Consider the following 26440-nt stretch of genomic DNA (forward strand, 5'->3'; position numbering starts at 1 on the left):
CTTCACTGAGAATTCCCACTTTTCATTTGTTTTCCGGAATGCTCGTGACTGTTCCCTGAGGCATTTGTATCGTGGCTGGGTTACATCTTTGTCAGATTAGGCCAACGTCTCAGTGTTGGTGTCTGCGGAGTGTCTTTTTTTCAGTTTGAGGTTTCCTTGGTTTTGGCAAGAGTGGTTTTCTGTGGAAGCCTGGGCATTGGGTTCTATGTTGAGACTCCAGATTTCACTGAAACTTGTGCAGGAGCTGCCTTTCCTGGCGCTGCTCTGCCGAGGTAGGGTGGGGGCCCTGTTGCTGCCGATGGAGGTAGAAGCCCGGGTGCCCCCCAGAGCTCTGCGGACCCTGAGGGCCGGCTCCTGTCCTCACTGCTGGGCAGTGGGGTCAGTGGGAGTCTGAGCCCCCGCTTGGTCTCCACTGGGGCCCGCGGAGGTGTGACCCCCCAGTGGGGAGGAAAGACCCCTCCCCATCAGCCGCTCTGCCGACACTGGCAGGGCCCCTGGCCTCAGGAGGGGGCGCCCAGGCCCCCTGTGGGCCTCTGCGGTGCTTGCTGGGAGTGGAGCTGTTCTGCCTGCAGCTGCTCAGTGGCCCCTCTCCTGACCCTCTCACGAGCCAGGCGGCTTCGCTGGGGCCTGGCCGGCACCCGGGCTGCTGGAGACTCAGCTCCAAGTCTGAGATCACAAGCCAGGAAGGCCCCGGAGGCCCAGCACCTGTTTTTTGGCCCCTGGCCGTCTGATTCAGTGCTCTCAGCTGCCCATGTGTGCTTCCCAGGGCCTGGCTGTGCTGCAAGCGCGAGCGCGGCCCATGTGTCTCACCGTCTTCCAGACGGGGCCAGTCTCTCCCGGGGAAGCCCAGCCCCCAGAGCTGCGCCTTCCTCTGACTCTCTACCCAAGCGCCCTGTTTCTGCCCACTCCAGGACAGCTGAGCAGTCTGGGCTAGGGGTTCAGTGCCCTTCTTACGGCCCATACAGACCCCAGAGTTGGCATGACTTCTGCACTCTTCAGATAAAAATGTTATCAAAGCTCTGTTATTTAAATTTTAACTTGAACTTTCTTCCACCAAAAGTTCCTCCTGTGCTCTTGAGTCTTCCTGTTCCCGGTGGACGTCAACGTGGAGACCGGACTTTGGGGAGGAAGACCAGGCCTGTTTTCCGGGCTGAGGTGCTAGACACTATGCTCGTGTTGCAAATGTGCTTTTGCTTGTGGGTCTTCTGGGAATGGGCCAGTGACAGCCACACAAGCACATTTCACATGGGGTGCTTTCTCGCTGAGCCTGTCACATGGATCACGCCTGCTGACAGTGAGCGCATGTCATCCTGAAGCAAGGGCGGTGGTGCCTGTGGGGCTGGAAATGGCAACCCACTCCAGTATTCTTGCCTGGAGAATCCCACGGATGGAGAAGCCTAGTTGGTTACAGTCCGTGGGGTCGCAAAGAGTCGGACACGACTGAGCGACTTCACCTCCCTGCAGGGCAGAAGCTGAGCTGTCCACAGCTGCACGTCCTGCAGCTCCTGCTCAGGATAGGGCCACAGGCTTCTGAGACTTAGAAGTGATCCAGCTATTTGTATCTTGCTGTTGATAAATTTTAACAAATGTTAGGTTTGCATTTGAAAATCACTGAAGTGTGTTCATGAAGGCAGCTTATGTGTGAGACATTCTTCTAATTCTGCCCAGAAAAAGTGTTCTCAGCAAGCTGTGGACCTTCTTGCTCCCCACTCACGCACACATGCAAACAAGCACAGCCGTCCTGATGCGAAGATTTTTGGTAATGTGTTTTTGTACAGGGCATAAAAATATATCTCTGTAATTACATGATATTTAGTGATTAGATAATTATGGATAATTGCATGGGGTAGTTCTAAGTGCTAAAGTGTTACCATAAGATCTAAAATGTACAAATTGCATAATAATTATTCTTGGGAGTTATTTGGTAATTCTGAGCATAATTATCATGTGATCCGCAGTGCATGTAATTAATGCATAGACACGTGGATTTTGCCTTCATAACTACTTCGCCCTTGTTATAAAGCTCTTTGTCATAACATTTGAGTATTAAATATAACGTAATTGGCTCCCAGATACAGTACATTAAGCCCCATGATAATTGCTTTCATAGTAACAATAACCCTTATTTCATTTCCAACGTGTGGCTCTTAAGCAGGTCAGGGTTGCAAGGAGCAAACGGCCAGGACGTGGCAGCCGCGAGCAGGCAGAGCGGCACTGAGTGCTGGCCGCTGGCTCACTGTTGGGTGAGGAGCACCTCCTGTGGCCAGGCCTCCCCAGGTGGAAGGGTCTCATCTTCCCTGTGGACCGAGTCTGTCTGCTGACCATAGCGGGTACCTCCTGTCCAGCCCGGCCCCACCCCGCCTGTGTTGTTCATATAGCAAAGCACCCACCACGTTTCTGGTCTAGGGTGAAGGGCTGGGATTTGATAAGGAGAAGAGCTCGTAAGAAACCGCAGAGAGGGGCCTTGGCTGATTGGTGAGATTGTGGGAAAGCACCCGCAGCAGTGACTCGGGGACTGCAGCCGGGCCTCTGGCTCGGCCTCCACGCTAACACGGTGCCCACCACTCTCTCTCCAGGTCTCACGTGGCAGGATGACCACACCCAGCGCGTGATGGCCCGGGAACTCGCCAGCCTTCCCCAGACTTACCAGCGCCACCCCGAGGTGTCCAGCCCCGCCAGGTAAAGCGGACCTGTTCGTGGCGTGTCTCTTCCCTGGCCTGTGTCCACCAGCCCTCTCTTTGTTTCATGGAGCAAAGAACCCCGTCTTTCTGGTGTAGATGCTCCGGGAAGTTGGGATGTGGGGAAGGGGCAGATGGGACTCCCTCTACCACAGGGTCCTGGCCCCCGGGGAGGGTGTGACGGGGACCCTCCCAAGAGGGGGTGGTCTCAACAACGGACATGCCCAAGGGTCTGTCTCCCTTCCTGGGACCTTTGGAGAGTCTGCATCTCCAGAGCCTTGGTTAAAAGCAGGAGGGTCAAGAATTCTCATTTCCCAGTAAGAATTTATGCTCAGTTCAGTACAAAAAGCAAATTAAACCATGGAATCTGTGTTCGGGCCCCCAGCACAGCAGCCGTGAGAGCCGGATTTGTTCCACCTCGTCGTCTCCACACACGTGCAGGGGGTGTGGACGTTTTGCCCACTTGTGCAGGACACCGACCCAGGGAGGGGAGGCATGCCCCACGGGCAGCGTGCGGGAGCTGGCTGCCATCTCTGAGCTGACGGGTGGCTACTCCTCAAGGTTAGACAGTAGGGAAGGGACCGCCCCCTCGGTTTAGTGGGGAAGCCCAGCGTCTGCCCACAGCCTTTGTAGAGTAATTCCAGTGCAGAAGCATCGGCCTCCTCCTTCCTGCTCAGTCCGTCCAGCAGAGGGGCAGCCAGGCCGCCGGGTCCCGCAGAGGCAACGCACCGGACGTGAGAGCACGTTCCCCGGGCAGCCCTCCCCGGCCAGGCTGTGCGCGTCTTGAGGGTGGGTAGGAGCTCTGCCTTGTCACCCTCGCCGGTCTGTTGAGCTTCGTCAACGAGAACCTGCCTCAGGAGTCTGTTCTGTAAAAATAACACTCAAAAAGCAGTCAGGCTGTCCGTGTTCATCCGGGCGCGTCCACACTCTTCGCGCTGGTCTTCGGGCGACATGTGGGCGCTTCACGCAGCCCGCGGAGCCTTCCTGCCAGCGCCCAGGCTCCGAGCAGGCTGCGCTGTCACAGGCGACCCCGGACGCCACCGAGGAGGCCACGGCACAGGGGGTTGGGGGGACCGGGACACACAGCAGGGACGAGGGCAACACCCAGGTGGCCACGTTCTTACCACTGGTGATGCTGTCACTTAAAACAATTGCCCATTTGCTATGAAAATAACGTGGCTTTTTAGATTACACGTGAGACTGAAAGTCTAAAACACACGTGAAGAGGCTGGCGTCTTCTACATGGACTTCCTGTGTGTGATCTGTGTCCGTACAGAAGCGTTCCTGTATTTCCTGGGCTGTTTCTCTCCGTATGGAGTCTTCTGTGTAAGGCTGGTAGCTCCTCACGTGCCCCGCTCTGGAGAAGCAGATGTGTGGTCTGTTCCACCCGTCAACGAGGTGTGGTTGCCAGTGGAACTGGGCTCATAGCCTCCTGGGCTGGGTCATGTCTTTCTCAAGGGTGCTGAACCCGAATAAACCAACCGTCTGGCTCTAAAGGCGGAGCCTCGTGCCGGGGGTGGCACGCTGGGATGCTCCCCAGTAGCCGCCCCCCCCATACTCCACCCCAGGAGACGGGCTTCCTGGCAACCAGCAGGCGTGGGCCTCAGGCTCGGCGGGTTTGGGCAGACTCACCCCTGGCTGGCAGGCAGGGCTGGCAGCACACCCACCTTTCTGCCAAGGCCACGGCCACTTGGACCCCCGCTCTGCCTCTTCAAGCCCTCCCTCCCTAGACCCAGCCGCTCTCCGCCGTGAGCTTGTGGTTCTCCTGGCCCTGCTGTGTCTTTGCAAGGAGCTCCCTTATTGGAGATGCCGCATGTCCCGTCGGCCGTCTGCTGGTGACTCAGCAGCCAGAACGGGAATCAGTGTTTGTCAGGAAACAAACAGACACACACAATAATGCACGTGGATACGCATGGAATAATGTTCCTTCTTTTCAAAAACCTTCTGCTAAATTTTCTTTGGTGTCGAATTGTCCGCTGCCCAGTATACACTTTAACTGATCTTTCTATGTGGTTAAATCCCGTACCACTTCCATTCTTCTCAGGTTATTGGTGAAATACGCTCACAGGTCTCACTGTGTGAATTTGGAGCGTTCACATTTCTGCAGAGCACTCTCATCCTTTTCACAGGGATTCCCAAATGTGTTGACTTAGTGTGATCACAGTACTGTGTTATCACTTAAAACTTGCTCATTGCATGTGTGGTTATTACACTTTGCCATTGACTTCTGCCTTTCCCCTTTAACACAGTTTATAAAAAGAGTTATCTCCTGGGCTTTCCTCTTTCTGCTATCATTGGATTTACTCTTGTTTCTCTTTTAAATGAAACTCTTGAGCTGAAAGTTCGCCCTTACTCTTTCATCACGTAAGGCCGTGCATTCGCCTGTGAGCGTGGCCCTGGCGTCATCCTGCAGCGCCGACAGGCCGTCTGCCTTTGTTCTCGACTGTGGGCCGCTGCAGTTGCGTGCCCTGCGGGAGCAGCGAGTGCAGGCTTGTGTTTTGTCTGAGTCGTATGTCCTTTAGAGTTTAAATTACTGTCTGCTTTTACTGCGTTTTCATCAGAGAATGTGACACGTTCAGCTTTTTCTTTTTAGAAATTTGGGATTTCTTTGTGGTCTAGTTTATACCACGTTTATTAATTTTCAGTGGATGCTTAAAAACCTTGTATCCACTATATAAGAGTACACATTTTTATAGATGGTTAAATTAGACATAAAATTTATAACTATGTATAAATATAAACTATTCAGAGTCAAATTCTCTATTTACATTCTGACTTATTGAAACGTCTCGGGCAAACCCTTGTTTCCGTAAGCTGTGCGTCCATTTCTAGCGTATTTCGCTTCGCACACTGGGGTTCTGACATCAGCTCCCGGCATCCCCTCCTCGCTGTGGGCGTCACGCCTGTGTGGTTTAGATGGAGCCTTTGTCATCTTTACTGCTCTTTGTCTTGATCCCACTTTTCTACGACGGGTATTGCCACGCCTGTGTCCTCTGGGTTCTGCTGCCTAATTCATCCTCTAAAAGCCTGCCCTTTGGATGCTCTGATTGGCGGGTGGCATTCTCAGAGCCCCTGGGGCATCTCCATGAGACCCCTACCTTCTCTGCCCCTTCTGCCCCGTGACCGTGACTCTGCTTCCACCCCCTTTGGTGTTTGCAGCTGAGTCTATCACTTTACACTTAGTCCGCAGCCGTCGCCTCTAGGCTCTCCAGGTAGGTTTTGAAGTGACAGGTCTGAGTTACTCTTGGAGGAGGAATCCCACCTTTGGGTGCCCTGCCTCTGTCCTGGCGCAGCCCTGGCAGCCGGCACGGACCATGTCCAGGGGGGCGTCCAGCCCAGAGCTGGTGACTGAAGAAGGAGCGGGTGGAAGACCACGTGACACTTGGTGCTCCAGGAGTCACCCGAGGGCCCAGAATCCTGCTTGCCCTTCGTTCCCCAGAGGACGGGACTGAGCTGTGAGCTCTGCTTCCATGAAAAATAAAACAGCCAGAAATAACAATTTCCAGAAATGAATGATGGTGAGATGGGTTAGGGTTGTGGACAAAGGGAGTGAGAGCCAGGCTGCGGTGTGCTCTTTGCAACAATTCTACTTATAATTCGGGGTTTTTCCTCTAGCAAACTGAGGGACAGCGTAAAGAAGCCCGTGTTATTGGCACCTGAAGGTCAGTGCACGGAGTGGGAAAGTGACTCTTCCGAGGTAGAAAATGGACTCTTACAAAGTTTTGATCCGCTTCAGGAGAATGACAGGGCAGAAGTCAGGCTGCCAGCTAATTCCTGCAACACCTCACAGCATGGTGACGGCTGTGCCCGTCGCTGTTCTGTGTTAGAGTGTCGCAAACAGTCCTCTAGCACAGACCCCCGGGAAGATGAGCAAGACAATTTAAAGGCGCATTTATGAGGTGGTTCTATTTGCATTGATTAGCAATTAGTGAGAACAATAGACAAAGTGCCAGAAATGTAAACTGACTTCAGTTAAATCACTCTGACAACACAGAACATGAAATTTCATCCATTAAAAAATGGTCAGGTAAGCTATAGCCATGATTTGAGATGCAAAGAACCATGTGGCTCCTGATCGTTTACATCCTATTAAGTCTGAGCCACCGTAGCTTGAAAAGGCTTCAGAAATAATAACAGGACCGTTTTGTTAATTGTGATAATTAAGCTCAAATGTGAAGATTTTCTGTAGGTCCCAGTTTGTGTGAAATACACATGGGTATCGAGCCCCTCACACCAGTGGCCTGTTCTTGAGAACCAGACTTTCCCTGTGGAAACAGTGGCCAGGAGCCTGTTCTCCACGACCCCAAGTGGGAAATCACACCCACCTGCACCCCATAAACTGCTGGAGCGCCAGCCGCTCAGTCGTGTGTGACTCTTGTGACCCCATGGACTGTAGCCCGCCAGGCCCCTCTGTCCATGGAACTTTCAAGGCAAGAAGACTGCAATGGGTAGCCATTCCTTTCTCCAGGGGATCTTCCTGACCCAGGGATGGAACCCAGGTCTCCTGCACCTCAGGCAGATTCTCTATCATCTCAGACACCAGGGAACATTCCCAGAGTGTGTCTAAACCACAGCAAAGACCCACATGGAGGTGACAGGTGTTTGTTACCATGTGTAGGTAACGGTCACGTTTGGAGCAGAGTACTTAAAACATTGCTCCCTGGTCACTGAAAGTGGATATGGTTGTTAGTAGCACAGCCTCACCCACCACCTGCACAACACACAGACATACACAGGTACACAGGCACACACTTGGCTACATACACATACACACTTAGGAACACACAGACACACACACATAGACACAGACAGACACACACACACACAGACACACACACAGAGACACAGACACCTAGACACATACATGCGAGACGCTCACATGGAGGAAGCTCGGCTTTGACTGCGGTTTCCAGGCACAACCAGAGCTGGCATCATCGTGAGATCCAGGGATGTGCCAGGCCTCGCCCTCTCACCTGGACGATGGGTCAGATCCCTCCTCTTCAGGTTGCTGTCCGAGAAGACACCAGGCTGGGGGGCAGGGGGCTGGGCCCTCGAGCCCAGCAAGATCCTGCCCGGGCACCTAGGGAGCTCCCTCGGTCGTGTCTGAGCTGCGCAGGCTCTGGTCCCAGGGAGCTCGGAGAAGAGGGTGGTGGTGATAACAGGCTCCAGAGCCCTGACCCTCGGGGCTCCGGGGCTGGCGCGGGTCTCCCACGGGAGACCCAGGCAGGCGGGCACTCCTCTCTGCACACAGGCTGCAGGCCGCCTTTTGGCCGTAGAGCGAGGCCAGCCCTGCTCTCAGCTCCCGGCGCGCAGAGGCAGCCGGTTCCCTGTTGCTCGCTGTGTCCACGGCCTCCCCGCACCCTCCGCCTGCCCTCCCCGCCTGGCCGGGGGCGCCGCAGGCCCACTTCTGCCCGCCCTTTCCCGCAGGTGTCTCGACTTTTACCACACTACATGCGTTTGTAAGGAAACATGAAAATCCAGCTGTTCCTGCAAAGCCACGTCTCTGCAAACACAAACACCAGGGGAAGGACGGGACAGATAAGGCAGTCATCAGACGCACACTCGCCCTCGGCCTCTGCTGGGGGGCCGGGCTAGCCTCCTCCAACCTCTGGGGCACTTCCGGCAGTTAACGCGAGAACAAGCACAGGTGAAACCCAGCGTTCACCTGTGTGAGCGCCAAGCGCACGTAGCAGCCGCGAGGACGCCGGGCCACCGTCCGCAGGCCGCGGCTCTCGGTCGCCACCCGCCTGCCGAGCACCCGCAGAGCGCTCTGTGAGCCGTGTGTGGCCGCCTCGGGAGCCTGCCCACTCCTTTGCCCACAGACGGTGCCTGCAGTTGTCCGAGTCCGACAGGGGCTGAGTACTGTGTTTTACATGATTTTAAAATGCATTTTCATTAAAGAAAAAGGAAACAGGACATTTTTTTTCCCCGAGTAAGTTCATGACCTGCATCACTGCCTTTCACCGCCATTGGTTGTCCTAAACTCACCCCCAGTGACAGCAGAGTCTGGTCACAGGGCTGCCCTTCCTGATGCTGGACAGGTGCCCTCTGCGAGGTCAGCGGTGGGGACACGGGTTCTGCACTAACTGGACGTCACCTGAGTCTACCACGTGTTTCCAAGCTCATTTGTTCAGCGGACACTGTTTTCCAGTGCTGTGGCCGAGGCCCCATGCAGAAAACCCACAAGAACAAGGTCCCTTACTCCAGGCAGCTTCCCGGGATTGCTGCCTGCCTTTTTTGGTCACACTGGGGCGCTAGGAGGGCCCGGGGTCATCTCCCTGTCAGCTGACTAGCATGCCGATGCCCGGCGGACCCCTGTGGTCCCCGCTTCCGGGAGGTGGGTGAGCACGACCTTCTCACTCCGTGTGCCTGCTCCTCGGCACCAGGTGGGGAGTGGAGGGGAGGCCACTGACAGAGACAGGCCCAGGGCAGGGGGTGGCGGGCCCAGGGCTCACCAGTCTCCCCTCCCCGCCCGGGAAGCCTCTCTGCCGCTGAGGTTCTCCCTGCACTTAGTAAGTCCTGGCCGACTCCCCACTCCGGCTTGCTTCTGCCCCCAGTGGCGGGGCGGCTGCTGAGAAAGGAAGTCGGGGTCACCAGGTCCCCCTGTGTGCCAGCACCAGGCTTGGGTGCAGACAGGGCCCCGCCGTGGGCGGTGTGAGCGGCGGTCAGGCCCTCGTCGCCTGGCCTGGCGCCTGAGTGCCCACACGGCCCTGCCGCCCCCGTGCCTGCCGTGAGCTCCGCGGGTGGAGCCAGCGCTGTGCCCACGGACCGCCTGACACCTCCCTCTCCTTCGCAGGAGCTCGAAGCAGAGCGTCCCGGACGAGCGGAGCCTCAGCCTGGAGGGCGGCATGCTGGCTGAGGCCCTGCAGCGCTACCTGCCCTACCTGGAGGCCCTGTCCCAGGCTGCCACCGCCGACGCGATCCCGGGGCCGGAGCTGGACAGGCCACCTGCCCAGGTGAGCCTCGCAGCCCTCAGGTCGGGGTGGTGACCCTCGTGGCCCTGCGGTCAGGGCGGTGACCCTTGCAGCCCCGGGGTCGGGGTGTTTCATTGTCCAGGCGCACACAGGGGACGTTTCCCGTGCCTGCAGCCCCTCTGGGCTCTCCCCCTGTGTCCGGGGCGAGTGGGGGCCCGGGTGGAAGGACAGGGCACCTCTCCGCCCCCTGGAGGGCCTGTGTGCACCCCCGTACTCCTACGGCCCCCAACAGCTGTGGGCCCTCCTGTTGGGGGTGCCCAATAGCTGAGTGCACTCCAACGAACGTGGGCACTCCTCCTTCGGGGCGTCCTGTGTGCCAGCTGTCAGGCCCTCGGGTGGGAGTTCCTTCTGCAGCGGGGCCAGTCTGCTCTGGAGCCCTCCGGGACTCGAAGCCCATGGAAAAGAACAGTTTACAGATGCAACGAGCAGTCTTGTAACCTTCTGGATGGGAAAGAAGGCGTGCTTTCATGACAGCGCTTACAGCGGCGCTGCCAGCTTTCGACTTGCCTGGGGCAGCATGGCCTAGAGGTGGCGTCCGGGGCCCTCACGCATCCCGAGGAGGGACTCTGGGGGCAGCACCCAGGTCCGCGTGCTCGGGAGGGCGGCGCCGCCTGCAGAACTCGGCCTTGGGTCTGACCCAGAGGCCGCCCGGAAGGCGGATGAACACCTCGAGCTTTGGTCCGGTCACTCGCCCAGCCCCGCCCCAGGCCGCGCCCAGGGCCCCTGAGGCAGGTTGGGCCACGCCGCAGCGCTGTATCCCTCCGGCCAGCTCGGCGCTGCGTGTTGGTGGCAAACACGCCCCTTTCCGCAGCCTCACGGTCGGCAGCTCTTCCCTGTTCGTAGCTCCCGGAGAAGGGGCGCTGACTCGGTTCCCTGGGTTCCGCAGCCCGAGCGGCCCTCGTCAGCCCGGTTCTCAGACCCCTCACGGCTTCGGGCTCTGGGGCCATGCAGGGCGGCAGTGTGGGGCACGGGGCGGCAGAGCGCAGGGCCGGGAGGGGAATCGCACAAAGAGGGAGGGTCTGCGTCCCCACTCCAGCGCGAGGCCCCTGCCCCGGGGAGCCGCCTGAGGGGGGAGGGGCGGGGGGCGGGTTGAAAGCTCCCGCCTGCGAGCTCCTCTGCGCAAGCCGCACCCCTACTGGCCCGGCCGCATGGACACTCTGTATTTCAGCGGATGCGGCAGCCCACTCCAGCATTCTTGCCTGGAGAATCCCGTGCACAGCGGAGCCTGGAGGGCTGCTGTCCATAGGGCCGCACAGAGTCGGACACGACTGAAGCGTCTTAGCATGCATGCAGGGCTGCTGAGGCGAGCACCACACTGTATCTCAGTGTTAATCTCGGGTTTCCACCTTGCACTTTCTGTGAAGCAGACACCGAGCTGGGTACTGTGGGGCTGCATCGACGCCTGTCCTGGGGGCCGACGGTGGGCAGCGCGCGAGGTGCCCGAGGTTCCGACGCTGCGGCTCCTCCGCTGGCGCTGTGCCGCCTTGGGAGGCCACGCCCCTTCTCTGTCCTCCCTGATCCTGCCTTGACGTTGGGCAGTGATGGTCAGACGTCAGTGGGAGGATGAAGCCCAGCCCAGGGCTCAGTTCACTGCAGTTTCTACAAATAGTCATCCCTGTTTTAGAGACAAAACGGAAACCAGGTCAAGTCTGAAAGCCATCTGCTGGATGCTCAGAGGCGTGCTTGGCTCCACAAGAGACTCACAGGGGCGCGGCCTGCTCACGAAGAAAATCTGATCTGTGCCCCAGCCCGCCCAGCACCCAGGGGCGAGGCCGCTGCCCGGCACACCGCAGGCGGGGATGGACTCCGTCTCCTCTCACAGCAGGAAGCCAGCCTCGCTCCTCGCCCTCTTGATGCTGGGGATTTGAGAACGTAAAACAGAAATCGTCTGGGGCTCCCTCCAGGGGCCTGGCGAGTCTTTACCAGCCCGGCCTCGGCTCCGGCCGTGGGCGTCCCGACTGGGTCGTGGGGACCCCGGGGCGGGTACCTGGGCGGCGGGCACGAGCCGTCGGTAATGAGCGACCCGCGTGGAGTGCGCGCGATGGGGAGGCGGGGACGCGGCGCAGCGACTGGCGCGGGAGAAGTCTGCGCGGAAGGCGTTCCGGTCGTCTCCCCGCGAAGCAGCTGGACGGGCCTTCCTGCTGAGGTGTTGGTGGCGCCGAATGAAGCCTTGAGCCCAGGTCCCGGCGGGCGCGGCGGCCCGTGGAGGTCAGTCCCGAGCCCGTCGGCCCGTTTCTCATTCAGTTTTGGGCCCTCTGTGGCGTGAGCTCTGGCACCAGAACTGGAAACACACGTGGGCAGCGTTGCCCCCCTGGACCCCGGCTGGCTGTCGGCGCCCAGGAGACCGGGGTTAGGGGTGACGGCGGCCCGGCGGGGCGTGGGAGGTGGGGCCTCGGTCCTCTGGGAGGGCCCGTGGCGAAGCCCAGGAACGCGCGCTCAGCTCTGCCCGCCTCTCGGAGCCCAGGCTCTGACCCTGGGATTTACGCAGAGCCTCAGCACCGGCCCCAGCTCGGAGGGCCCAGCCCCGGGCCGGCTGTCCGGCACCCACCCCATCAAGGGGGAGCCGCCGCTCTCTGCTGACACCGGTCGTTCCTCCGGGGGCTGCGCCCTGCGCCCTGGGCTGCCCGCGAGAGGACGCCCGTGCCCCAGGCCACTCTCTGTCTCAGGACACACGGCCGCCGACACACCACGGTCCTGTCCAGCCGCCTTCAGCAGCCGCCACCGGCCAGCAGGCCTGGCTTCCGCAGTCTTTGGAACGCCCAGCCAGGAATGGCGGCGCCTGGGCTCCTGCCTGGGCGGTGCTGGGTTGGGCTGATGCCCCTGCAGTCCAGCGGGCCCTCCCCTCTCAGAAGCGCCCAGTTTGAGTGACGGGCTCTGCGCTGATCTCACCACGTGGCTGTTTGAGCACAACGGTCACAAGCATGGTTCAGAAAAGGCGCGCTCGGCGGCTTAGGCTCGGGTATTGCTATGCTGTGTTGACAGCGGCTTCTCCACACTGGCTTCTGGCTCGGGCGTTTTTAGTCTGTGTGAGATAGATGCTTCTTGATATGTAAGAAAGGTGCAAAAGCCTAGAAATTATCTTCTCTGTCCAGAGTTTAACTGAGGAGAAAGCCCTGGTCATGTCTCCGATGAGCTGACGTGGACTCTGGTGTGAGGAGCGTTGGTGCAGACCCGGCCAGGGCTTTGGGCGATCTGGCTGATCTCCGCAGCCCCGTCAGCTGATGACATATCTCAGCTGGAAGCATAAGCTTTCTACACTGATGATGCAGCCAGTGTCCAGTGGACTGCTCTATGCATCATCTTTCCTGTGTACGCGTCAGCAAACATGCAGCTGTCACGACCGTCATCAGACATGCAGCTGTCACGACCGTCATCAGACATGTAACTGTCATGATCGTCAGCAAACATGCAGCTGTCACGACCGTCATCAGACATGCAGCTGTCACGACCGTCATCAGACATGTAACTGTCATGATCGTCAGCAAACATGCAGCTGTCACGATCGTCATCAGACATGCAGCTGTCACGACCGTCATCAGACGTGTAACTGTCATGATCGTCATCAGACATGTAACTGTCATGATCGTCATCAGACATGCAGCTGCCATGATCGTCATCAGACATGCAGCTGCCATGATCGTCATCAGACATGTAACTGTCATGATCGTCATCAGACATGTAACTGTCATGATCGTCATCAGACATGCAGCTGCCATGATCGTCATCAGACATGCAGCTGCCATGATCGTCATCAGACATGTAACTGTCATGATCGTCATCAGACATGTAACTGTCATGATCGTCATCAGACATGCAGCTGCCATGATCATCATCAGACATGCAGCTGCCATGATCGTCATCAGACATGCAGCTGTCATGATTGTCAGCAAACATGTAACTGTCATGATCATCATCAGACATGTAACTGTCATGATCATCAGACATGCAGCTGTCATGATTGTCTGCAAACATGTAACTGTCATGACCATCATCAAACATGTAGCTGTCATGATCATCATCAGACATGTAGCTGTCACGATCGTCATCAGACGTGTAACTGTCATGATCGTCAGCAAACATGCAGCTGCCACGATTGTCATCAGACATGCAGCTGTCATGATCGTCAGAGAAGAGCCGTGAATTTATTGTGCTGAACTGTGTTGTTTAGTACTAATGACTGGCTGAACTCGAGCCCGATGAGCACGTGGGGTCAGGGGCTTCCCAGGGGATGGGCGTTGGACGAACAACCAGAAGTCAGCAGTTGAAGATGTTTGGATTATATCAAAGGGCAGAATGTCAAGAGGCCACCCTAGTCCACTCTGACAATAGGAACAAGCCAGGTGAGCTGCTAAACCATAGCCTTAAGGGAAAAAGCCCAGGGAGCTGAGAATATAAAGAGCCCTGAATGAACTAAATTCAGAAAGGGAGGAGCTCCTTCTAGGGAAGAAGAGACCCAGAGACTTCCCTGGAGGCAGGGACCATGGGGGCACGCAGGGAGAATGTGCTGAGGTTTTTAAGGAGCTGTTTTCAGTGGAGACTAGCGTGAGGGTAGAGCCCAGAGTCAGGCTGCAGAGAGCACCGAGTGCCCAAGACAGGAGCTGGGAGAAGGGACAGGCGCTGAGAGATGTCCTTCCAAGGGGCGCCAAGCCCTGCTGAGCACACCTCCCCCCTTGAAAGCTTTGGATGAGGCAGCATGGTGGAGAAAGATTGATGTGTAGGGTGCAGAAAGCCAGGGAAAGAAGTTTCTTGCACATGTCGTGTGGGGCTGTGACTCAGAGAGAGCTCCAGGTTCAGAAAGCTGGCGGCTGTCTGCAAAGCATGAGGCAGCGCTCAAGGCTGACTCCAGCTTGGACTTGAGCCCTGAGCCTGCCCTCAGCATTACTGTGGGGAGAAGTGACCGAATCTGACCGACTCGGCAACAAAGTCCTCACCCATTTCAGTGACAGATTCCGTGGACTCGGATGGAGAGAAGAAGGGTTAAATATGATTTGCTTTGGTCTCCATTGCTTATTCATGCAACAGTCAAACATACAATCCCAGTTATGTATGACTGATCCAACATACAGTCAGAAGTCGGGAGATGCGTGAAGGAACAACAAAAGATCACTCTGGTCGAGAGTAAAGAGTTGGCAGGAGGAGAGCCAGGTATGACTCAGGTGTTGGGATCACTAGAAAAGGCCATCTTAATAAGTAAGGTAAATATGTTAAAGGATTGAGTGGGAAAGGTGGAAAACCATAAATGAACAAATGGAAAATCACAGCAGGAGATGGAAACAGTGAAAAGAAGCAAATGGAAATGCTAGAAATTAAAGGAAGATCCGAGGTGAAGAGCTCGTCCGAGGAGCTTAACGATAGACTGGCCACAGCAGAGAGAAGCATCAGTGAATTTCAAGTCGGGTCAGTAGACACGGTCAGAAGTAAAAGAAATGGTACAGAGGAAGCGTGCGAGGTGGGACAAAGCCCCCGAGCCACGGGGTGCCGTGTCAAGCGGGCTAGCCTGTGTGTTTGGGATCCTACATGGGAAAGAGGGAGAGGAGGAAGCAGAAGAAATGGTCTAAGAGGTAGCGGCTGGTGTTTTTCCCAAGACTGATAAAGCTGATCAAAACATAAATGCAGGAAACGCACTGAGCCTCAAGCGGGATAAATACAGAGAAAACAAAATCCAAGCATGTCAGAAGCAACCGGGGGAAAGCCGCAGATAAAGAGGAAATCTTAGCGGTGTCTTCAGGTAAACAGATGCCTTACATCCGGGGGCTGTTTATAAGGACGATGTCTCGCGTCTCGTTAGCAGACCAGAAAACAGTGGAACCAACAGAAAGGGGACAAAACCCTGTCGACTTGAATCCTGCGCCATTCACAGCCGTAGGGGGAGCGGGGAGAGCCTGTATCTGGAAGCCTCATGCCTCAGACGTGCTGACAGACATTCTTCAGCTCAAAGAAGATTGACGCAGAGACACCAGTATCTGCTAAGGGGGAGAGAACAACCAGAAATAGTAAGCTGGCGAGCAACCAGGAATGAGAAACCCACATAATGCATGTAAATTTCTGGACAAAACCAATTGGGTGTTTAAGGCAAAATAATTAACACGCGCCGTGAGGTTTCTAGCTTATGTGGAAGAAAAGTGCATGACGGCAAGGGCACAAAGCCTCGGAGGAAAGCTGCAGTCGGGTGGAAGCACAGAGCTCGGGCCTGGAGTTGTTCAGCGTCCACATGTTTATTCCTTTTAAGCCGAAACAAGGGCCCCGAGTTGCCTCCTTCAGTCCCGCTGAGCGCAGTTCTGCATTTTCCAGCAGGCAGCCTGCCGGTTGGGCCTGCTTCCCTGGGGCTCTGCCCGAAGCCAGGCCTGGGGCCGCATCCCAGCTGGGACCCCCTTCCCAGAGAGCTTGTCTCCTAATCCAGGAAACGAGGGTAGTCATGTCTCTACGCGAGGGTGGATGAGAGGGTCAAGTCAAAGCCTGGCCTGGCCCTGGCGCTCGGAAAATGCCACCCACGCTGCGACCGTCATCCTGAGTCCTCCGGGCGGACTCTGCAGGCGGCACGCCTGCGCCCACCTCGCGCTGACCTGGGCGCACAGGAGGCAGCGGCTGCCTGCCTCGGAGCATCCCCTGGGCCTTCTGACCCCAGGCGTGAGGCTGTGGGTGCAGCTGAGGAGGACAGAGCGGGAGGAGGGTGTGCTGGAGCAGAGGTGAGGGAGGGCGGCGGGGGGGGGGGGGACACCACACACGCTTCCTGTCGTCCGTGGTCTTTGAGACCAGTTCCAAGCCACTTAATGTGACATCACAGGCAGACGTTCGGAACTGAACACCCAGGGTTCGCATTGCTGTAAGCCTCCTGCGGAAATCATTGCCCCTATGGTTTGGAATTAAACACCTCTTCAACCTCAGATTTTGTGAGCTCTAGAAGCTGATAGCACGCACAGCAGAGACAGCACAGGCACCGTGGTCAGAGAGGGGCCAGTGTGAGGCTCCCCCAGACGGAGGAACGCTGCCCTGGACACAGCGCCACCATGGTCAGAGAGGGGCCAGCGTGGGGCTCCCCCGGACGGAGGAACGCTGCCCTGGGGACAGCGCTGTCAGCAGGAACGACCCCTGCCAGCTACCAGCGCGGGAAGCGGGCCGGGCATGTAGAGCCTGAAGGGCGCCGCACTGACAGCCCGTCCACTGTGCTGAGAGAGACCAGGAGCAGCTGGCTAGCTTCGCCCTCTATGGCCTGAGCGCAAGAAGGCAGGGCGAGCACCCCATTAATGCTCTGGAAGCGGGGGCTTTGAGGCTCCCTCCAGCCCCCAGACCTTGCCGCCCCCATGCACTGTGGGGCCGCCTCGCTGGGCAGCCTGTGGACAGCCCCACCGCTTCATGCTTTGTCACGCCCGCAGCAAGTGTGTCTTGATCAGCGTGCTTGTCAATGCTGCCTTCAGGCTGTGAGGCAAACTGGAGGCAATGTTTGTTATGTGGTCAAAAGATGGCCCAATTTGGGCTTCCTAATTTGTTTTGGATGCTTGGCACAAAAGAATATCTGACGAGCGTGAGTGACCAGTGTATACGCAGAAATCTCCTTCACTCAGCGTCTGCTGGCTTGTGGCACCTGAGAGCCTGCAGGCTCTGGCAGGCTGAACTCGTAATTGAGTGATCTGGGACTGGGGCCGGCGGACTTCCATGGGAGGAAGGAGCCCGACTTTTGGCTCCAGGACCCCAGCCCTGGCACGGCTCGGGGCAAGGGGAGATGTCCAGGCAAGGAAGTGACGCGCACTGTGGCTCCAGGAAGCAGCCATGGTTTCCCCAGCTCAGGATGACTACTGCCTTCCAAACTGCCTGTCACCAAACCTCTTTGATACTCTTTCCACTACCAAGTCTGTGACTTGATTCCATTTCAGTCGGCAAGCTGTTTGAAGACAGGCCCATGTTTGAGGCATCCTTCTCCCCCCGCCCCCCTCCCCAAAATGTAGACCGTGGTCCAGAGCTCAGCACAGAGCAGCGTTGGTGGCTGTGATGCTGCTGCTGCTGGTGATGCTGCTGATGCTGCTGATGCTGCTGATGCTGCTGATGGCTGTGATGCTGCTGATGGCTGTGATGCTGCTGATCGCTGTGATGCTGGTGATGCTGGTGATGCTGCTGATGCTGCTGATGCTGCTGATGATGGCTGTGATGCTGCTGCTGCTGCTGCTGCTGCTGCTGGCTGGAGCCTAGCCAGTTCTCATGCTTTTCAGTTGCTAATCTCCTGATTTGAGCAACTGTTGTCTTAACGATTACTCAGTGTTATCTTAGGAAACCTGAGGTCATAGGTCTGTTGAATTGAAGTTTAAAACACCTTCAAAACAGGGCTTTGAGAACTGTCCCAGAATCTTACTGACTCAGAGGTGCGAGTGGACAGAGTCCACCAGATTGCTGCCCCAGGGCTTGTGCCTGGGTCCCTGAGTCTTATAGGAGGCGCAGGTGTGAGATGGTAAAGAGAGCAACATCACTGGTGTGAGCGGGCTGGAGGCGAGCCGCGGGGAAGCGGGAGCCCCTCCACGTCTGTGCTGGGTGCCACGGCCACCCCCACTGGACTTGGAGTTAGATGACCCATTAGGGCAAAGGTCACTGAGAGCAGAAGTAGGGTCCGAGCCAGAGGCCAGCGCCCTCTGCTCGCTCGCTCAGTCAGGACATGAAGCCACAGACAGGGGGTTACCGTGAGGACTCTCCCTGCCCCGACCCATGCTGGCCTGGGCACCTGGCGGCGGGGTGCACAGTCCCCAACACTAGGGCCCCCACAGGACCCGGCGTGACTTGGGAGAGCTGGCGTTTCTATTATTTCAGTCTGCCTGCTAAAACCCTCTCTCCCTCTTCACCTTAACCTGGCTCAGAGCACACAGGACCCCACAGGCTGTTCATCATGGTCGGTCCCAGAGCTCACTGGCCTGACGGTCACTCACCTGGAGGGCCCGCGGGGCCTCCACCCCCCTCTCCACTGACCGTAACGGAAGGCCCTTCGAGCAGAAGCTGCCTTCTCACATAGAGAGCCGGTGCTTCTGGCAGGTTGATGAGCCTCTCAGAGGCCGTCCAGCCCCGCGCTGGGACCCCAGGTGTTCCTAGGCAGCCTTGCTCAGCGGGAGTTCAGCTGAACTTGAGATTGAGCCTTGTGCCCAGTTTGTGCAGAAGTGCGAGGGCTGTTTGCTGTGGAGACGTCTTGTCTCCTCCCATCCGTCTTTCCCTTGTGGATCTTTTCTCCCTCTAAAGGAAAAGCAGTTGATTTCAGCCAGCACTTGGATGGAATTAAACGTTTTTATGACAACTACGTTACAACTACGTTTTGGCTCAGCTGGTAAAGAATCTGCCTGCAATGCGGGAGACCTGGGCTCGATCCCTGAGTCAGGAAGAGCCCCTGGAGGAGGGCAACCCACTCCAGCATTCTTGCCTGGTGAATCCCCACGGACAGAGGAGCCTGGGGGGCTGCCGTCCATGGACTCGCAGAGTCGGACACGACTGAGTGACTAAGCACAGCACAGTTGCATCGTTTTAGAAATAAACGCAGTGTGACAGGTGATGGTCAATCTCCTGTAACAGAGGAAGACCAAGCGTCAAAACGCCAAGCGATTGGCCCAGGTTCCTACGTGAGAAAGGGGAGCAGCGTGCAGAGCCTGGGGTTCTGGATCCAGGCTCGCTGCCCCCAGATCCGTGCTGTGGGCTAAGCCCCAGGGTCACTGATAGAAACAGACAGTAGCCTTGGGAGTCTGAACCACCGTCGTAGGTTCAGTGGTGGCTAAACGTCTTAGCTAGGTCCCCAGGCACGCACCCCTGGCCCAATACTGTGCCCCGTCGGAGGGGCACGTGGAGAACAGGAAGCCCGAGATTCTGAGAGCTTGCGGACCCCGCACCCAACCCGGAGTGCACGGTGAAGGCCGCGCCAAGTCAGACCCTAGTGGGAAATTACTGTTTGTCCATGAACTTTTGATGGCGCCGTGTCAGAGGCAGGACAGTGAGACTTCTAAAGTTTTTACAGCCGCCGTCAAGGTGAGGAAACTGGGCCTTGTTCTGTGGGCAAATCAGAATGTGATGAGACCACATCCTCCTGGGAGAGTGTCCTGAGTGAGGAGGGAAGGCAGGGGAGGCCAGGGAAAGGCCTGGATCCGCACTGTGTGTGTGAAACCAGGGGCCCCGGCAGTGTCGCCAGCTGGGCAGCACTGCCGAATGGATCAGATCCAAAGCGCGTTTCAGTGACCAGGGAAGAAGGGAGCTGCAGGGAAACAGAGACGTCAGACACAGGGTGCAGCCCTGAGGAGACCCTCTGCGGAGCCAGAGCAAACCCCGGGGCAGGTAGAGGCCTAGGCAGACCTTCCCGCCGACACACAGCAGGAGAGAAGGGGTTGGCATCGCTCCGTGGCCTCCTCACCACGCAGGCGGCCGAAGGCAGACAGGGGTCACTGCGGTAGAAGACGGCGACCGCGGATAGCAAGCCTGCCGGCGGGAACGCGGTCCGCGGCTCCTGCATAGTCAGCGCAGGGCCGCCCAGCCGTCAGCCAGGAGGAGGAACCCACGTCCACACAGAGGCTTGTACAGGGCGGTTCACAGCAGCGTTCCGCACATCAGCCCCAAGGCGGAAAGGGACCCAAAGGTTCCCCAACTGATGAATGAAAACACAAGCGCGTCCTCTGTCCTTAGAGCAGACTTCAGGGGTACAAGGGAGCGCGGCACCTACCGCTGCCTGCTGGCGCAGCTTGGGTGGGCATGGTCGGGCGAGAAGTGAGGGGAAGCGACACTCGCTCAGTCGTGTGGGACTCTGCGACCTCGCGGACTACACAGCCCATGAAATTCTCCAGGCCAGAATACTGGAGTGGGTAGCCTTTGCCTTCTCCAGGGGATCTTCCTGGAACCCAGGTCTCCCACATTGCAGGCAGACTCTTCACTAGCTGAGCCACCGGCGAAGCCCACTGCTTGCAAGAAGCAGACGCCAAAGGCTGCGCGGGGCTGCCCTACAGGAAGCGTCTGAACACGCGGGAGAAGGACGGGGATGAGCCGCTGCCTGCGGGAAGGGAGCCGGGAAGGGGTGCAGGTGTGCGGGCGGCAGACAGGTGGTGTCCGCGCCGCTCCGTGGCGGCGGCACTGAGCGCACGTATGGGCCGAGGCTCCCGGCGCCCGGGCTGCGCTTTGGTAAAGCTGCTGTGTTAAGACTGCGGGAGGACCGCGGACGCGCCCGCCCATCGGTGGAGGCGAACCTGGGCGCGCTCCGGGGCCACTCCGGGGCGTGGCTGGCGATGGGCGCTCACTCCCTGTTTGTCCCCCGCCCCTGCAGGGTGAGGACCCCCTGGCCGACAGCATGCTAACCTTCGTGGCCCAGACGTCCGCTCTGACCTACGCTCCCGCGGCGCGCGCCGACCTCGCAGGGGGCCGCCCCCTGCGCACGCTCCGCCGGCTCCAGCCAGACGAGCTCAGCCCCAAAGTGGCCGGCGGGGTGGACAGGCAGCGTCTGGTGGCTGCACTGGGCGCCTACGCGGCCCAGAAGGCCCCTGCGCCCTCCAGGGACGGCGACCCCGCGCCCCGCGGCCTTGTGCGCGCGCCTTGGAGAGCGCCCCGGGTCCTGTCGGCGGCGCCGGCGGCCCCCCAGAGATGGCCTTCTCCTGCGGACCCCAGAGACGCCCCGGTCACAGACGATGGTAAGCACCCTGCGCCTTTTCGGAGGCTCCAGTCTTTCTCTGGCACCTGCCTAGGCTGGACCTTCGAGGGTCTCTTGCCCTTCCCGGGGCTCCCCCTTAGAGAGGGGTGGGGTGTGGGGAGGTGGCCAGGCTGGTCCTGTGGGGAGGAGTGTCAGACTCGGGGCTCAGTGTGTAGGTCTTCTGCCCCGGCAGCCTCGCTGTTCCCTGGCCTTGTTGATAAGGATGCTGGGGGGAGGGGCACAGGCCCATCAGGCCCACATGGTGTCTGCAGGGTTGACCATGAAGGGCGTCACTGTTTCCACGCCTCTCCTGGGCAAGCTCATGCTCAGCTGCTTGGTCTGTGGGTATCTCGGGTCCCCAGGAGACCCCAGCCTAAAGTGAGTGCCGTCCCAGTTGCTGCAGGGAACTTGGGCCTGTGAAGTGACCGACCCCCAAGCCACACCCAAGCACCCTGGTGTGAGTCAGCCCCACAGCGATCATCACTGGGGGACCGATGACCGCTGGCCCGGCCTGGTCTCTGTGACGCCCGGGGCCCTCATCTTTTCTAGCAGCCTTTCCCTGAGACCGTAAAATGTGAAGTGAGACTGGGATCAAGTCTGACTTCCCCTCTGAAGATATGCAAATCATATCATCAGGCAGGTAGCGGATTAACAGAAAACACTGCGAGCCTGTCCGGTTAGCGCTCCCCCGCCCCCCCAGCAGAGGCCACTGAAGCCGCTGTGAGTCCCCTGTTGCCCACGTTGTGCCCTTCCACTGCTGGCTCTCTCCTCAGCCCCTTTGTCCAGACGGCCGCTGTGGTGCTGCAGCTGGAGGGGTGCAGAGCTGTGACTGCGGGCAAGGGTTGGGTGGTCATCGGCCACTCCCGTCCCGGGGGAGAAGGCGCACTAGGCTCAGCTGGTCCTGGCGGGTGGGCTGCGGGGAGCGGCTCCTTTGCGCCCCACGTTCCCCTCCCCGGGGTTGCGCCCGCTCTAAACCGCAGGCTCCCCTGGAGCCCCTCTCGCTGGCCTTGCCGCTTCCCGCTTCCCGTCGTTCCCCAGCGCGGTCGGTGGTCTCCAGGGCCACTGTGCTCCCTGATCTGGCCCCGCTCAACCCATAAACACTGTCCGCGCGCTGTCGACGGCCAGCCTGGCCCGCGATGGGCAGGCAGAGGCCTGTGTGTGGATCCCTGCCCCTATCCATGGTGCTGACGCCACCGCCCCTGCCGCGTGTGCCCACCCCGCGGACCCATATAACGTCTGAGCGCCCCTTCTCTGGCTCCTTCCTCATCGCCCCCAGCTTAACACAAGCCCCGTTTGTCGACTGCCTCTGCCCCGGATGTTGGAACCGGGAAGAGAGAAATACCATCTCAGGCGGCAGGTGGCCGGCCCCTGTGTCTGTAGGGCCCCCGCCCCGGGTTCAGCTCCCCCCCCCCCCCCCCCCCGCATCACTGGCCCCTCGTCGCTCCGCACACTCCGAGGTGCGCGGCTTCCGGAACACCCGCCGAAGATGCTTCTCCTCTCCCCGTGGCCCTTACTAACGGCGTCTCTGGGCTGTGGTCTTCCCTGCGCTAGGCTGCAGTGGCGGCTGCCTTTTTATATACGTCGTCTTCCCGGCTGCACCATGCGCTTTAAACGGAGTCACGTAAGATGTCAGTCGTGGAACAAGCAGAGAGCCTTGTAGGACGGACGCCCGCGCACGCCTCGCCGGGCTCCGACAAGCAGCTCCGAGCTCCTCTCGCTGCTTCTGTGACCCGCCCCCCTCCCCTGCACAACCCCGTCAGATTTCATCTGTCACGCACGGCACTGCATTGCCCAAAGACACGGCCCTCGAATAGACCTCGCAAGTAGCTTTATCACGTGCTAAAGTTGATGCTGATGTCTTCATATCACCAAACAGCTAATCCATGCTTAAATTTTTCAGTTGAAAATTTTCTTTACAGTTGGTTCTTTGAAGTCAGATCTGAAGAAGGCTCATTGAATAGGGGGATGTACCTGTTAAGCCCCTTTTAAACTACAGAAGCTTCCTCCTCCCTCCTTTCTCCCCTTCCATCATTGTTTTTTTAATATCTGAAAGTTTCAGGTGCACGACATTTTAGTTTGGAACCTGTGTGCACTGCAGAGTGATCACCACCAGAGGCCCAGTTGCCTCCCTTCCCCATGCAGCTCTCCTCGGCACTCAGCTCGTGCCCCTCACCCCTTCTCCTCTGGTAGCCACTGATCTGTTCCATGTATCTATGAGTTTCTGTTTAATTTCGTTTGGTTTGGATTCCGCATGTGAGTGAAATCCTATGGTCTTTGTCTCTTTCCACCCGACTTATTTTACTACTTAATTCCCTCTCAGTCCATCCATGTTGCGGCAAATGGCAGAGTTCCACTCTTTTCGTGACTGCGTAATATTCCATTATATAGAGAAGGGGTAAAGACGTGGTGTGGCACACACCCCGCCTTATCTTTATCCATGCGTCTGCTAATAGACACGTCAGTTGCCTCCGTATCTCAGCTGTTGTAAGCAATGCTGAACATGGGCTGCATGTTATATATGTGTTTTGAATTCGTGTTTTTGCTTGCTTTGGGATGAGTACCCAAGCGTGGAATTGCTGGATTATATGGTAGTCTTTTTTGTTTGTTTCTTGAGGAGCCGCCATGCTCTTTGCTAAAGTCACGGCACTGACTGTGTTTCTGCCAGTAGCCACGAGCGTTTCCTGTTCTCCACATTCTGTCCAACGCTTACGTTTCCTTTCTTTTCAATAACAGCTGTTCTAACAGGCGTGAGGTGATAGCTCAGTGCGGCTTTGATTTTCCTTCCTCTGATGATTAGTGATGCCGAGCTTCTCTGTACATCTTCCTTGGAAAAATGACTCTTCAGATCCTCAACCCATTTTAAAAATTCAGGTTGTTTGACGTTTCTTGTTGTCATTGTTGAGTTGTATTAGTTCTCTTTATATTTGGGGTATTAACCCCTTATTGTTATATGCTTTTAAGACGTCTTTTCACTTTCAGGAGGGTGCATTCGCATTTTCATAATGACATTCTTTGTTCTGTAGAAGCTTTTCTTTTCTAGCAATCAGCGAACTAAAATGGACTGGAATGGGTGATTTTAACTCAGATGACCATTATATCTACACTGTGGGCAGGAATCCCTTAGAAGAAATGGAGTAGCCATCATGGTCAACAAAAGAGTCCAAAATGCAGTACTTGGATGCAATCTCGAAAACAACAGAATGATCTCTGTTTGTTTCCAAGGCAAACCATTGAATATCACAGTTATCCAAGTCTATACCCCAACGAGTAATGCTGAAGAAGCTGAAGTTAAACAGTGCTATGAAGACCTATAAGACCTTTTAGAACTAACACCCAAAAAAGATGTCCTTTTCATTATAGGGGACTGGAATGCAAAAGTCGGAAGTTAAGAAACACCTGCAGTAACAGGTAAATTTGGCCTTGGAATGCGGAATGAAGCAGGGCAAAGGCTAATAGAGTTTTGCCAAGAGAACACACTGGTCATAGCAAACACCCTCTTCCAACAACACAAGAGAGGACTCTACACATGGACATCACCAGATGGTCAATACCGAAATCAGATTGATTATATTCTTTGCAACCAAAGATGGAGAAGCTCTATACAGTCAACAAAAACAAGACCGGGAGCTGACTGTGGCTCAGATCATGAACTCCTTATTGCCAAATTCAGACTTAAATTGAAGAAAGTAGGGAAAACCACTAGACCATTCAGGTATGACCTAAATCAAATCCCTTATGATTATACAGTGGAAGTGAGAAATAGATTTAAGGGCCTAGATCTGACAGATAGAGTGCCTGATGAACTATGGATTGAGGTTGTACAGGAGACAAGGATCAAGACCATCCCCATGGAAAAGAAATGCAAAAAAGCAAAATGGCTGTCTGGGGAGGCCTTACAAATAGCTGTGAAAAGAAGAGAGGCGAAAAGCAAAGGAGAAAAGGAAAGATATAAGCGCCTGAATGCAGAGTTCCAAAGAATAGCAAGGAGAGATAAGAAAGCCTTCTTCAGCGATCTATGCAAAGAAATAGAGGAAAACAACAGAAAGGGAAAGACTAGAGATCTCTTCAAGAAAATTAGAGATACCAAGGGAACATTTCATGCAAAGATGGCCTCGATCAAGGACAGAAATGGTATGGACCTAACAGAAGCAGAAGATATTAAGAAGAGGTGGCAAGAATACACAGAAGAACTGTACAAAAAAGATCTTAACGACCCGGATACTCACGATGATGTGATCACTCACCTAGAACCAGACATCCTGGAATGTGAAGTCAAGTGGGCCTTAGAAAGCATCACTACAAACAAAGCTAGTGGAGGTGATGGAATCCCAGTTGAGCTATTTCAAATCCTGAAAGATGATGCTGTGAAAGTGCTGCACTCAATATGCCAGCAAATTTGGAAAACTCAGCAGTGGCCACAAGACTGGAAAAGGTCAGTTTTCATCCCAATCCCAAAGAAAGGCAATGCCAAAGAATGCTCAAACTACCGCACAATTGCACTCATCTCACATGCTAGTAAAGTCATGCTCAAATTTCTCCAAGCCGGGCTTCAGCAATACGTGAACCATGAACCTTCTAATGTTCAAGCTGGTTTTAGAAAAGGCAGAGGAACCAGAGATCAAATTGCCAACATCCGCTGGATCATGGAAAAAGCAAGAGAGTTCCAAAAATAAACATATATTTCTGCTTTATTGACTATGCCAAAGCCATTGACTGTGTGGATCACAATAAACTGTGGAAAATTCTGAAAGAGATGGGAATACCAGGCCACCTGACCTGCCTCTTGAGAAATCTGTATGCAGGTCAGGAAGCAACAGTTATAACTGGACATGGAACAACAGACTGGTCCAAATAGGAAAAGGAGTACATCAAGGCTATATATTGTCACCCTGCTTATTTAACTTATATGCAGAGTACATCATGAGAAACACTGGACTGGAAGAAACACAAGCTGGAATCAAGATTGCCAGGAGACATATCAATCACCTCAGATATGCAGATGACACCACCCTTATGGCAGAAAGTGAAGAGGAGCTAAAAAGCCTCTTGATGAAAGTGAAAGAGGAGAGTGAAAAAGTTGGCTTAAAGCTCAACATTCAGAAAACTAAGATCATGGCATCTGGTCCCATCACTTCATGGGACATAGATGGGGAAACAGTGGA

General features: G+C 56.4%; 1 protein-coding gene across 1 annotated transcript in view; it reads left to right on the top strand.

Annotated features, from left to right (window-relative positions):
* Positions 1-26440, top strand: part of PTPRN2 (protein tyrosine phosphatase, receptor type N2) — a 546252-nt gene that overhangs the window by 130868 nt on the left and 388944 nt on the right. The window contains exons 8-10 of the mRNA XM_018047462.1: positions 2577-2679; positions 9475-9634; positions 20919-21279. Of these exons, the coding sequence (XP_017902951.1) occupies positions 2577-2679; positions 9475-9634; positions 20919-21279 (624 nt within the window). The remainder of the gene's footprint in view (positions 1-2576; positions 2680-9474; positions 9635-20918; positions 21280-26440) is intronic.

Source organism: Capra hircus, chromosome 4 (genome assembly GCF_001704415.2).
Source record: "Capra hircus breed San Clemente chromosome 4, ASM170441v1, whole genome shotgun sequence".
In the NCBI taxonomy this organism is placed as follows: Eukaryota; Metazoa; Chordata; class Mammalia; order Artiodactyla; family Bovidae; genus Capra; species Capra hircus.